General features: G+C 38.6%; 1 protein-coding gene across 3 annotated transcripts in view; it reads left to right on the forward strand.

The window, feature by feature from the left end:
- The first annotated feature begins 1,275 nt into the window (after nucleotides 1–1,275).
- The window catches only part of LOC124143947 (ADP-ribose glycohydrolase MACROD2-like), a 32,643-nt gene continuing 20,462 nt past the window's right edge, over nucleotides 1,276–13,456 (forward strand). Inside the window, exons 1-3 of one of the 3 annotated variants that reach the window (XM_046513113.2) lie at nucleotides 1,276–1,679; nucleotides 4,761–4,913; nucleotides 10,240–10,320. In XM_046513113.2, coding sequence (XP_046369069.2) covers nucleotides 1,307–1,679; nucleotides 4,761–4,913; nucleotides 10,240–10,320 — 607 coding nt within the window. In that variant the 5' untranslated portion in view covers nucleotides 1,276–1,306. Of the gene's footprint in view, nucleotides 1,680–4,760; nucleotides 4,914–6,116; nucleotides 6,199–10,239; nucleotides 10,321–13,456 lie in introns of those variants that run through there. The other 2 variants (XM_046513121.2, XM_048403942.1) reach the window with 2 other exon arrangements.

Here is a 13,456-nt window from a genome sequence, read left to right on the forward strand (position 1 = left end):
GGCCGCCGTCATATAGCTGGGATATTGCGGAATGTTAAACAACACATATAAACACACGTCACTCTACGTGTGAAATATATTCGAATGCGACGTTTAGCCCCATTTCACCCCACCTCACTGTCATTCGACTCTCATAGTCATTTTATTGTGCGAGGAGATTTATATTTTACGACTACTTCAAATGTTTGTACAATTATTCTAAGATGCGTAACTGTAAAAGTGGAAAAGTTAATTAGTAAGATGACTTTTGAATATTAATATCATATTACTTCACAGAATTATCAGCTATAGGGTGTTTGTTAAAACATGCAACGCAAGAAGGACGCCGTGATTAATTTACATAGTGAGTGTGAACATTTGTGAATTTGAAGTGCTTTCATTTAATAAAATTTCGAAGTATTCTTCATGGCAATTCCATTAAATGCTATTAGTTACAATCTATATTCATATTCATGTGTTGTGATATTGAGCAAACAACAATGAAGTCTATAGTTGCCTTTGATAGTTAAGCTCAGTTAAAAGTGAGTAAGTTTGGTGTTTGATATTACGTGTCAACTTGATTTTAGAATATCAATGAAATACTGCATGCTTAAGCGCATAGGCGCCCCCCCCCCCCCCCCCCCCCCCCCCCCCCCCCCAACACACACACACCAATAAAAACAAACAAACAAATTAAACAAAAACTGATAAAACAACAACAAACTTCCCAGCCCCCAAAATATCAACATGTTTGCCCCTTATAATACCTTGACATCACCAATATTAGGTAGCTTAGTCTAAAATCAGGTATGTAATCATCATACAACGTAGATGGTAGGGGTTGTAAACCTCAAGGTCACCGCAACATAAATATATAATATTATACAGACAAACCATTCATAGGTTAGGTTGACTTGTATTATGTATTTCATTTTTAGCAAGATGCTCGACATTATGAATGTGATTTTTCAATTGATATTTTCATAGTTTGTTCGTTTTTTCACCTACAACCATTCAATAAATATTTCTTTAGGGAAGATCTGCTCTACATTTTAAATTACGGTTAGATCACGGCTAACGTTTGTGCGGAAACTCGTTTCTGCCCTTGTATATAATGTAATATCGCAACACCTCGCAGTAAACTTCGCGTTCCCGTGCAATAACTCTCACGTCTGTTAAATGTAACGTGCTTTATACTTCTTTTTATTTTAAATTTCTCTTGTTCACCTTTGACGCGAGCTTTCGCTATCTGTGTACGAGTCATTTGTTTGTGAACAAGTTGTTTTCTGCGTAAGAGTTACCTCCCTTGAGGAAGGGAGATAATAGGATGAACGCTAGGAGTCTGTCCGGGTTTCTAACGAAGTCTTTCGCTGGAAGAAAAACGCGATCTGCTTTCGAATTATACCTTAACAACCCCTGTAGTCATCGTAATGTGAACCTGGTACAATCATCCAAACCACAACAACGAAACTTCAGCCACCTGGTTTCTGAAATGTCGAAGAAAGGCGCGACATCGAAGCAGACGAAGCTACCATTTACGACTCAACCTGCGAAAAATATGAGTAGTCAGAATGCCGGTACTGGTGGAGGTGGAAGTAGCAAAAAAGAACCTCCGAGGAAACCGGATGGTGGTGTTGAAAGGAAAATTACACGACAGTTTGTACAAAAGGACGACAAAGCAGAAGTTGAGACAGATAGAGGTATAAATTGTTTTATATTGCTCACAAAGTGAAAGTGAAAGTTGCTTATGTTTTATTTGGGTTCAAATCAACCAAATGCGAACCATTTCAGCTCAAACAGTTCAAAGTTTTCCATAAATGAAAAATAATTAATCTGTATATACTGTTACCAGCTGTTTATAAGAACAAAGGTCTTAATTTCAGGTACAAACATTCTTCTACACCAACCAGGGTTATAAGAGAAAATGGCCCCCCAGCAGAAATGGCCCGAACAATGTGAGAAAAATGGCACCAAATTTTAGTGAGAATGCCCAAATATTTTTGAGAAATTGGCTCCAGTGTTTGGAAAAAATGGACCCAAAGAAACCTAACACAAATCCGTAGTGGTTTAATTTATACAATTAATACATCGGACACTTTTCTCCTATTTGCCATGAGACATTGTATTTCAAGTAGACTGCAACCTCGGGGTATTGCGGTACTTGTCATGTACGCTAAATGGAACAAAATGCACTCACTAACATTTATGATTATTCGTGTTCTCTATATCAGATGTCATTTATTTTATCTAACTGCATATTTTACTGATAAAGGTCATTATTAACATTAGTTAAGCTCCGAGTAAAACCGGGCCCCGTGCTCAGTATGACAAGGGAGAGAACTCCATTGTATCGCGGTACAGAGAAAAGTTGTGTATGGAGTTCCGAATTGGACAAAAAGAGGACATACTTCTACCAACCACTTAGTATAATCATGCCAGATATCAGTGATTTGTCCAGACATGTGCAACGACAGCACAAGTAAAATTCTAAATGCGTTATCAGTAATAGGTATTCTATGCATATTTACCGAAAAGTCTGAGAAAAATATTTTAAAAATCAACAACAAAATATCAGTAATGATATTCTTAGATCGTTTATAAAAAAAAATTGGATGACAACAATTTGTCACATAATGGAAAAATGTTAAAAGTTAACAATAAATATATAAAAAACACTCCTACTATGCCCAAAGTATGTATTTATCTTTTGGCTTCTAGTGAAGAACGTATTTCTAAGTTTGGCATTATGGCCCTTATGATCTCCCAATAGATTCTGAGCACAGAGCGGGAAAAAATGTGCGGACTACGTAACTTCCGTTACCTTATTAGTCGCCATGAATATGCAGATGATCTAGTTCAGGTCGATAGAGAAAGTTTACTTGGGGAACTGCGGGTTATATTGTTGGCCATTGATAGATGGGGGTAAGGCAATATTAAAAAAAGATGCAAGAAGTAAGTATCAACACATAAGTAACTCCTTACTTACAGCAGGCGGAACATTCCGAGGAAATTGAAATTGTTTACGAAGTGAGCACTTCCTGGTAACTGATTTGCATTAATAGACAGCTGCTAAGAGGCCTGTCCCGCGTGAACTACCGGAAAACACAAATGCCGCGATACGATGAATGCCGCGGTACCACGGGGTCCGAGTATACCTCTTGTAAGGGATGGATTCACAGTATGTGGACCTGTAGCTCAGTACAAAGAGCTCACACAGCAAAAAGTGGAATTTCCCTTCACTTGCCATGTCTGTGTTGAGGAAACCATTGTTGACAGGCCAGATGTTTGCAATGTCAAGTTCGCAGCTTTTATTATGTCACACCTCTCGTTACGCAACAAATCACGATCAATATTGTTGTTAAAAAACATGGTAGATCTACATGGCGATAACTAGTCCTTGGCTGATTCATCTTCGTGAGGCAAGAGTTAACTGACTATAAAAATCCAGTTTCCACCCTTGCCGAACTAGGCTGGTATTGTGGAGTTACATTTTGGCTGGACTAATGAGTCTATGCATAGTTCAATCCAAATTGCGCAACGAAATTAAAATCTGGTTTGTAAACTGTCATGCAGATTATGGTCGATTGCAGGATTTGCAAAGCATGTGCACCGCCAACTTGTTGTCAACAAATCATTTTCAAATCTGTTCATGTTTTTAAGCATGGTGCTCACGTGATTTGATGCACTTCAGGATGTAAGACCTGTTTTATCACAATACAGAACTTGATTATCAATCAGAGCGTCTTGACTGGGCGCCGCAAATGCAAGTGATACGAGAGATGGAATCTGATCTGTCCATAGGAGAGGCTGGAAACTCTAGTTAAGTCAGTTAACTATCTTGCCTCGAGGGGGGGGGGGGGGGGGGGGGGGGGGGGGGATGGGGGGGGGGGGACGGGTGACCCAGGAGTCTAAGGCGCCATGATTCGCTGTGCAGAGTTGCGTCCCTTGGGCACGCCAGAAACCTATGATTGTTGGTTCGAATCCCGGTTCGCCCCAATTATGTTTCTAGGTTTGTCGGCACCATATCCGTGCTCGTGGGTTTCACCGAAGTGGTAAATGTCTGAGACCTGCATCACTTCGGGCTTTCCTCCCACATTAAGCTGACACGCCGTGATATGACTTGAATAATGTTAAAAGCGGCGTTAAACCCAACTCACTCACTCACTCTTGCCTCGGGAAGATGTAACTGATTTGAAGTAAACTCAAAGCATAGAGAACTCGTAAAGATTTATGGCCCACAAGACCTACTAGTCATTGAGGACGACAATCTTTTGACTTTAATTGTCGACAGCACATTTTAGTAGTCTTGGTCTAGTGGAATAGCATGCATTTTGAAGGCTGTGTGATAGCCACAGTTGCCCACATGAGTGAACTGGCTCCCAGTTTGGTTCCATCAGTGCTTGTAATACCGATGGGACTGAGTCAAGGTGAGCAAGGCCCAGTGCTGAGTTACGTTCCTTAGCTGCAAAGGTTTTGGGGATTCAATTCCAATTTTATTTCTTCTATCCTTGATCTCTGTCTCAGCAACAACCAGTGCTTGGAAGTTGTGTGGAAGTGGCCAACATCTAAAAGCATACTGACTCTGGACCGATCTCCCACCGATCACGTTTAAACCATGATGACTGAACAGTGTTGACATCCTGCCACCTGGCATGCCAGGAACACTTGTTCATAGCAAAGGAAAAAAGTGCCTGTCCGTACTCAATTATTTATTGCCCATATGCTTTGGGGTTCTTTTTAAGTGTAACTAGATCTAATGCTACTGTTTTATTTGTTTCCAGAAAATGCATTGGGTATGTCCATAGAAGAAAAGCGCAAACAATACAAGTGCCGTGATAGGTATGAACTGCTTTCAAACATACCTTCCTGGAAAAATCAACCAGAATTGTCATCAGCAACATTGCCGAAGAAAAAGAAAGGTTTTCTCAGTAAAGGTATGTCATTCCAGCATTACCAGAACGTCACTTCAGTTGAACAGATGGAAAATATGAGATTTTCACCACTACACATAGTATTCAAACTACACTGTAGGTATGGCACCACAAGTACTCAAAAGAATCAGGTGGTCAGGCTCAAGGACTTCGTTGATGCATTGTCATCGTATCCCAATTGTGTAGATAGATGCTCATTATGGCAATCACTGGATTGTCTGGTCCAGACTTGATTATTTACAGACCGCCGTCATGTAGCTTGAATATTGCAAAGTGTGGCATAGAACCAAAAGCAAACCCAGTAGGCATGGCATTAGAAATACAATGTAGGTATGGTGTGCATAGTAACAGAGGTTAATATACATGTGTATGTGTGTCATACTGATTTTGCAAAACGATTGTCACAATTCTTGTATTTCCTGAGCTAGAAAGAGGGTAATACAAGTTTCATAAAATCAGTATGACACACATACAAGTGTAATAATTTCTTTAATACCCATTATTTCCTAATCTTGTCAGAGCTCCACCTCAGAAAAATGCACTAATCACAACCACCTTCTGAGAAAGCCAAAATTGTCGAATGACGTCAACAATCTCAGCTATGACATCATTTCTACATGTTCTTGTTTGACATTATATCAACCTTTTGACACAGTAGTATTCAAATGAAGTCAACAAAACCATCCAGATGATGTAAACAATACTCTGGTGCACATAATGTGATATTTGCACTAGTGCACATACAATTTTTATGAACTTGGTTATTTCTACCCTTAGGTATGCTCATGACATCAATCACCGGATTGTCTGGTCCAGGAACCTTTATTTACAGATATTATAGCTTGAATATTGCTGAGTGTGTCGTTAAACAACATACAAACAAAACAAAACTTCCTGTTGTTCTTCTCTTGAAAATGTTTCCTTGTTGTAACAACACTTGACTAGTGTGTATTCTGTTGCTTCAAACAGCCGTCTTGTAGATTTCAGAATATTTTTTGTTGAATTTGATTTTGTATTTAATCATATCCAAATGTATGATAAAGAATTTTAGTAACCTTAAATATTTTTTGTTCTGTTATTCCCCTGGTTTGAATTGAGTGGTGAACTGGTGCCTTTTGAATGATTTGGGATTTATGTTTTTTAATTTTTGTTATGTTTTCATAACGACAAGTTGAACTTTACAGAAAATCTCCTGATGACTCTTGTTTATATTTTTATGATATGGCAAACACGGAACTACTTTTGAAGTCGCAATTACAAAGGGTAGTGAAACGTCCCTGTGCATCAGGTAGGGAAATATCATGTTTCTCTCTAAGACGCCAATCTCTTAACTTTATCTCCTTAAATATCTCCTTCCACACTCCCGGTCACTCGATGAGAGAAACATGATATTTCACTCGACACATGAAGTATCCTCTATTTATCTGGACCTGCTCATGTAATAACAAAACACATGTTTTATGGCTGTGTAGAGGCAACTAATAAATCACTGACAACAGGACCAACATTGAACAAAATAACAATTCTTTCCCAAATTGGCTGGCAGGCCCACTTAGTTTGGAATCCTAGATACAGCCCTGATAGATGGCATACACAGAACTGTCCAACATCTGGCAATATTTTCTTGATTTCCTTAATATTGAATCTCTGATACCAAGTTTAAATTCAGTATTATAACATCTCCAAGGATGTTTGCTCAAATTATGTGATGCAATCAATCTGTTTTTAAGATGTCTTCAAACTGATGTAATGTACATATTTTTTTTCCTGGTAGACTGTTTTCAAGACAAAGATTTACAAAAATGTCCAAGGAAATCCTGAACATAGAACAAGGAAACATACATACAGGATATTTACAAAGCCATATTGTAGAATAATATCTCTGAAATTTGTATGGTGTGTTTCATGGATGAAATAACTATCAGTGATAGAAGATTTTCAATTAGAAGTTACTTCAAACTTTGTTTCACCAGTTTAAATTTTAGGTGCTCAGGAAACATGCACAAATAACCTTATTGTAAGTACCGGTAAATAGAATCACTATCTCTATGAATATTTATTCAACTGTCATAGTGTCCTGTGGTTTTGTTGGGCCACACTTTCTTGCTTGCTTTATGGGTCCGCCGACTGTAAATTTTATTTTAAATGAAATAAAAGCATATTTCAAAATTTGCTCTCTTTTTTTTATCCTACAAATAAGCTGATAGGATATTGCACCAAAATAAATATTTTCTAAACAAGGACCCGCTGAAGTTGACATATGTATTAAGCATGGGAGGCAAAATATGGTTTGTTGTTTTTCCTGAAATTGATAGGATGCGGAGATGCAAACAGTATTCAGGCTTGATTCATCAGGTTTGCATTGCTTAGAGCAACCCCTGTGTTGTAGGATGTCTTCCCCACAATAAACTGTTTTTATTCTTTTATACCAGCCAACCTGTAGTGGAGAAAAAAACTATAATGTCATCCAGTACACTGCTATCATCCTAGCTTTGTGTACAAATGAATTCAGACATCTCATAAGTAGGAAGTGTGTGTTTTTAAAGCAATTGAAATGAATATCACAAAATTTCCGACTTGAGACAAACATTACGTCATACCAGCAATTCTTTTGCAATGTCCTGCAACTATGATGTGGTCTAGGGCATTCTCCCTGAAAGCGAGACTGATGATACAGACCCCTGGAAGGCATGGTATGACAGGTACCTGGTGGGCATGGTGTCATGGGTACCTGGTGGGCATGGTGTCACAGGTACCCGGTGGGCATGGTGTCACAGGTACCTGGTGGGCATTGTGTTATGGGTACCTGGTGGGCAATACTGGGCATGATGTTAAAGGTACCTGGTGGGCATTGTGTTATGGGTACCTGGTGGGCAATACTGGGCATGATGTTAAAGGTACCTGGTGGGCATGGTGTTATGGGTACCAGGTGGGCATGGTGTCTCAGGTACCCAGTGGGCATGGTGTCACGGGTACCTGGTGGGCATGGTGTCACAGGTACCTGGTGGGCATTGTGTTATGGGTACCTGGTGGGCAATACTGGGCATGATGTTAAAGGTACCTGGTGGGCATGGTGTTATGGGTACCAGGTGGGCATGGTGTTTCAGGTACCTGGTGGGCATTGTGCAGTCCTGATTGTATGCAGCGATTGCAAAGTCATAGAATATTTTGCAGAAATACCCACTTGGTGCAGAAATATACCTGTGTGAAAATCACATTTTGTGCAGAATTCATGCAAAATTTTGCATTTATCTGCCGAGGAATTCATCAAATACGCTGCAGAATTGTAACATGTGAGTCAAAAGCTGGTTTTAAGCGTGTAAATAAATATATATTTCATTTCAATAAACCATTCTAGCAGCTGTTAAGTTAATAAATATAATGCCTGCCACTAGTCAAACAGATGCAAAACTACGAAAATTGATCTTAAAAGTATGCAGAATTGTGTGCAGTATTGTCAAAATGTGGTTGCAGAATGTACAAAAGTTGACTGCAGAATTTTTAATTTTGTTGGCGAAATACTGCGGGGACTGATATTGTTAGAAATACACGGCTAGTGTGGTATGAGAAATCCATGGTAGGTATGGTGTCACAGGTATCAGAAGTACCCAGAAGACATGATACTACCAGGACCAGGCAGGCAGGCATCATACTCAGTACTCATCAAGCATACTGTCAGTATCATAAGTACCCTGTGGAAACCTGGTTAGCAATGGCCCCCAGTGTACTTTGCTTGTTGGAAGAGTCTCCTAAAATGAATCAGATTTGTTTACTTGGCATGGAAAGTTAATAACCACTGGTTTGTCTGGCCCAGAATTAATTATTCATAGCCCACTCTGATATACCAGTAGATGGAATATTGCCGACTCAACCGATTTCACCCAAAAAAGGGAAGTACCCAGTATAGGCATGATAGAACGAGAACCTGGTAGGCATAGGATCACAATACTGGTAGGCATTTGTTCAGTATGGTCTCAAATGTAGAAAGTATGTTAAGTGTAAAGTTCTCGGTTGGCATATTGTGATAAGTACCCATAGCCGTGGAACAGGAAGTATCGGGTAGGCATGAAATTAAAAGTATCAAGTAGGCATGTCACCAAATGTATGTGGTAGGCATGTTATTGGAAGCATCGGGTAGGCATGGTATCCAAAGTACCTGGTGGGTATCACAAGTACAGTAAAGTACGGTTATAACAAACTCAAAGGGACTACTAATATTAGTTCATTATAACCGTAGTTCGTTATAAGCATATATACAGCATAATACAGCTAATTATCGGGACCAAAAAAGTAGTTCGTTATATCCGTCAGTTCGTTATAAGCGTGTTCGTTATAACCGTAGTTTACTGTACCTGAAATGTATCGGTATTTGTTTAAGTACCTAGTAGGTATTGTATCATCATTACCTGGTAGGCATGATGTTACAATGATTTATCTGCAAAAACGTTCTTTAAAGACATTTATCCTAAACAGACCTTGACCTTTCAGATTTCAGTTGAGTGAAAAGAGATTGTTCAGACAAAGTGCAGTGTGTTGATAAATCTTTGCTTTTAATAGTGTTACAGGTCAAACAGGGTACCATCACCTGGGGCAAATAAAAATTAAATGCAAAATTGAAGGTAAAAAATTTACTACATCAGAGATCACTCTTTGATTCTACAGTTACCACTGTCATTGAACATTTCAAATAATAATTTGTCCTTTGACCGACTGTGCAGATGCCATTCACCTTGTACATTATTTAAGGCATCAGTGCTAGTGAGTGAGTTAGTGAGACAGAAGAGTAATCATGGTTGGGTTGGCAGGTTGTTTCAAATGTTTACTCATTTACTTAGCAAAAACATAGGCGGATCCAGAAAACAAAATGTAGTGAGCAGTAACATTACCTGAGAAGGATAGTTATATTTTGGACCCCTCCTTTTTAACTGGATCCACCCTTGAAAAAGCTTTGGAACTTTTCAGGTATGTACACTAATAGGTGTCCATGTGGATTGGTGGATCGTGTGGTCAGAATGTGTGGTCTGGCTGATACTTTGTCATTGGTCATTCTTCTTGCTAGCCATGCCTAATAGCCGTGACTCGACTTACAGTCAGCAGTGATGTACCTGATAGCTTGAATATATTGTAAAACAACATTTTGATACTTTCAACTCACAGATATAGTCCGTAAGTTATTAAGTTATATAAAGCAACTAAATCTTATTCCAACTGTTTGTTTTTAAGTGATCTAACAGGTGCTTCATGACGTAAATCCATTTATTGTTTTCCCTGGACAAAGAGAGACAATGCATGCAAATGTTGTTGTAAGATGGTGTTGTCATTTCACTAGCGTGGTGGAAGTCGCTATTGAAGAAGACCGGGCCGTCTCATGCACTACGGGAGCCTCATTATAAGCCGATGGTTGAAAGCGGTGAGATAAACCATTAGATAGCCACTTCCATTGCCTTGAACCTCCAAAGTATTTAGAACTATCGTGACTCACTTGATTCTATGATTTTCCTCCTGATCCAAAGAATGAATATTTACTCTTTTATGATGTAATTTTGCCAAATAGATCCTGAGTTTTCCAAATTCCAGGATGACCTTAGTAAGTGCATCCTCAGTTATCCAGTGCATTTGTCTCACTTCAGCTATGATAAATACCCAGGGCCCATATTTCTTTTAACTCTGTACATGATGTTAAATACCTGTATATATATATATGGTCAATCAAATTACACTGATCATGAAAGAAATAAGCAGCAGTACTACCAGTTCCCGCCTCACCTTGTTATATGCTATGTTTAATACAAAAGAGAACTTCACACAAATCTGTAATGGTGGCAAATGGGTCGAGGGTATTTTTCCTGAGTGGAATTGAGATCTACTGTATACTTCATTTCTTGGTGTAGAGTAGTTTATTTTTCCTCTTGAAGTAATTAACAGAAGCCCCTGTAAATTTGAGAGTCTTCACGATTTTTTTTCCTCAAACACGCTTACAAACGTTGATAACATTATACCTGATGTGCCTCCTCTATTTCCCGGGAAAGTTTTCTGACATGAGACAACATTGTCATGGTCACTCAGTATGAACTAGGTTTTTAAAGACCTTCTGTACATGATGTCTTGAGTATTAATGAAGAAATGTAGGGCCCTCTGGGCTGAAAGACATAGGATCATTTTGAAATTTAGGGGGCACAACATTGAAGTTTTAAAAGTTTAATTCAAGTATGATGTCTAAGTTTTACAAATCTGAATTTGTATTATCTATTCTGAACTATAGGGGTAGAAACTAACATTTCTAGTCCACTAGTCCATATAATGATTATAACAAGTAGCAAAAGCCTTTAAGGGCAAATATCTACTTGTCCTTATGATACCTTAACCATTGGGTAGTTTGGCAAGGACTATAGGACTAGTGCCAACTACTAACGCTGGAACAAGTTTGATAATCATAATTGTTTCACTTTTTAATTATGAACATCAACTTTTGTCACGATCAAACCTTAAGCAGGGATTGCTAGACAATCATTTGTCTTAAAACAGACTCTCATTGTGTTGAAATGTCACTTGTAGGGGTTTGGGGTGTTGGGTCTGATGAAATTTCATTTTTGGCACTGACAACTGAGAGACATTGGTAGAGTGGTGCCTACTGTCTTTTCAATTATTTGTAATAGGAAAACACTTAACAGAGTCTTAAAACACTTTGTCTGTCTCAGCCATTTTGTAGCCTAGCAAAAGTTATTTATTAGGACAGAAGGATAGGCCTATCTAAGAAACATTTATAGAAATTATAAACCAATAACTACAAGCTCTTATACTACTGTATAGCGAAAGTAGGTTAAATGGAAACAAATCAATGACTGACGAATACACTAACCAATGAAAACATTTTGTCTGATTCCATATATGCTACTAAGTTTATTTTTTCCTTTCGTAAACATTTCTAAATCACGGAAAAACAGACTGATGTCTTATGAAGGGAAGGGCGATAATCTTCACAGTAAACCGGAAGTGGTATGGAAGTTTCATAATGAATTCAAGTTTGTCTCGACCGCAGCAGGTATTACTATTACTGGGTGGGTCTTTTTAAAATTTCATCTAAATTATTTGCAGGTTTGTTATGTCATCATAGTGGCTGTATCCTCGAAGGGGGTTGAAGTAGCGTAAAATTATTGTCCCCCTGAGAGGATATGTAAGCCCACATAAATCAAAGTAATTTTATATCTGCCAGTGTTTTAATCGTAGTATATTTGTTGGTTTAATCTGGCTAAACCTTGTCAATGGTCGCCAGTGACTAAAGGGATGGTGTAAATCCTGCTGGGGTCCATGCAGGTAGCAAAGGTACTGTAAGTCCCCATGGTCCTCAGTATGGTGACCTCACTTTAGTTGCTGGTGATATATAGCCCAATTTTATCTATTGTAATGTTATGAATTGTCATATTTTATGGTTCTGTACTAGTTTTAAACATATATCTGTGATAATCTAGTTGTTTTACTGTCCTTCGTTGACAGAATTTTATACAGTTTACATATATATTATTAAAGTCAAATTTTATCTCGTCACGATATGGCTGCAATACTGCCGATGTGACGTTAAATATTAACTCACTCACTCACTTGTTATGTCATCTGTGACATTATAACTGAAATAAACACAGCTTCATTTAGAAACAATCAAAGAAATTTCCAATCACCTATTATAGATCATAAATAGCTGATCATACCTGTTAGATACTCCTGCGAAAATGAAATACATAACCAGAATTTTGGTGTGGGAGTTAGCACACACTGACTTCACATCTGAACACTTGATGAGTGATGATATTTGACATACGTCTAAAATTAAGACAAACCACAGAAAATGAAAAAGGTTCATCTTTTGTGTCCACCAATAACATCAAAGGCTACCTTCCAATTCCTGCCCTTGGAGAGAAATGAGAGTATGGATCACAAATTTGGGAGTGTAAGCCCACTTGGCTTGTAGTGCATGTTTTCCCTCTGTTACAAATGTCTGTGGTTCAGGCTGTTGTACACAGTGATCCAACTCGTCCCATCAAGTACATATCTGGTGATTTAGAGGACCATGGGAGAACCTGTACATTGTAGTTCCCAGGGATGCTGCTGTTACACATGCTGTATGTAGTCTAGCATTACAGTGTTAAATGATGATGCTGATATGGTTCATAGTGTGAAATTGTGCCTGTAGGATTTCTTCACAATGGCGTTTGGCTGTTAAGCTGCCTTTCTTCCTCCAGGTTTGTTCTACCATTGTTGGAGATCGCCGCCCACATCACTACATTGTCATCAACAAATCTTTTCACCTGTTGTATGCTGTTCCTATCAGCTTGAAGTAGTATGATATATCTTGAGTTGTTGTTGAACCAAACAGTCCTCCATCACTGGTTGGGCCATATTCTGTGTGCTTGACAGCTCTGATGTCACAGTTGACAATGTCGTTTTGCCATCTGGCTCTGAGACCTGCTTCACGAAGTCATATGAGCTATGTCAGATATTCTTCACAATCTTGGAATTGTTGCTGTTTCGGCGAATGAGAAGCCCAGACT

The sequence above is a fragment of the Haliotis rufescens genome, unplaced genomic scaffold (assembly GCF_023055435.1).
Source record: "Haliotis rufescens isolate VD_foot unplaced genomic scaffold, xgHalRufe1.0.p SCAF_3, whole genome shotgun sequence".
NCBI lineage: Eukaryota > Metazoa > Mollusca > Gastropoda > Lepetellida > Haliotidae > Haliotis > Haliotis rufescens.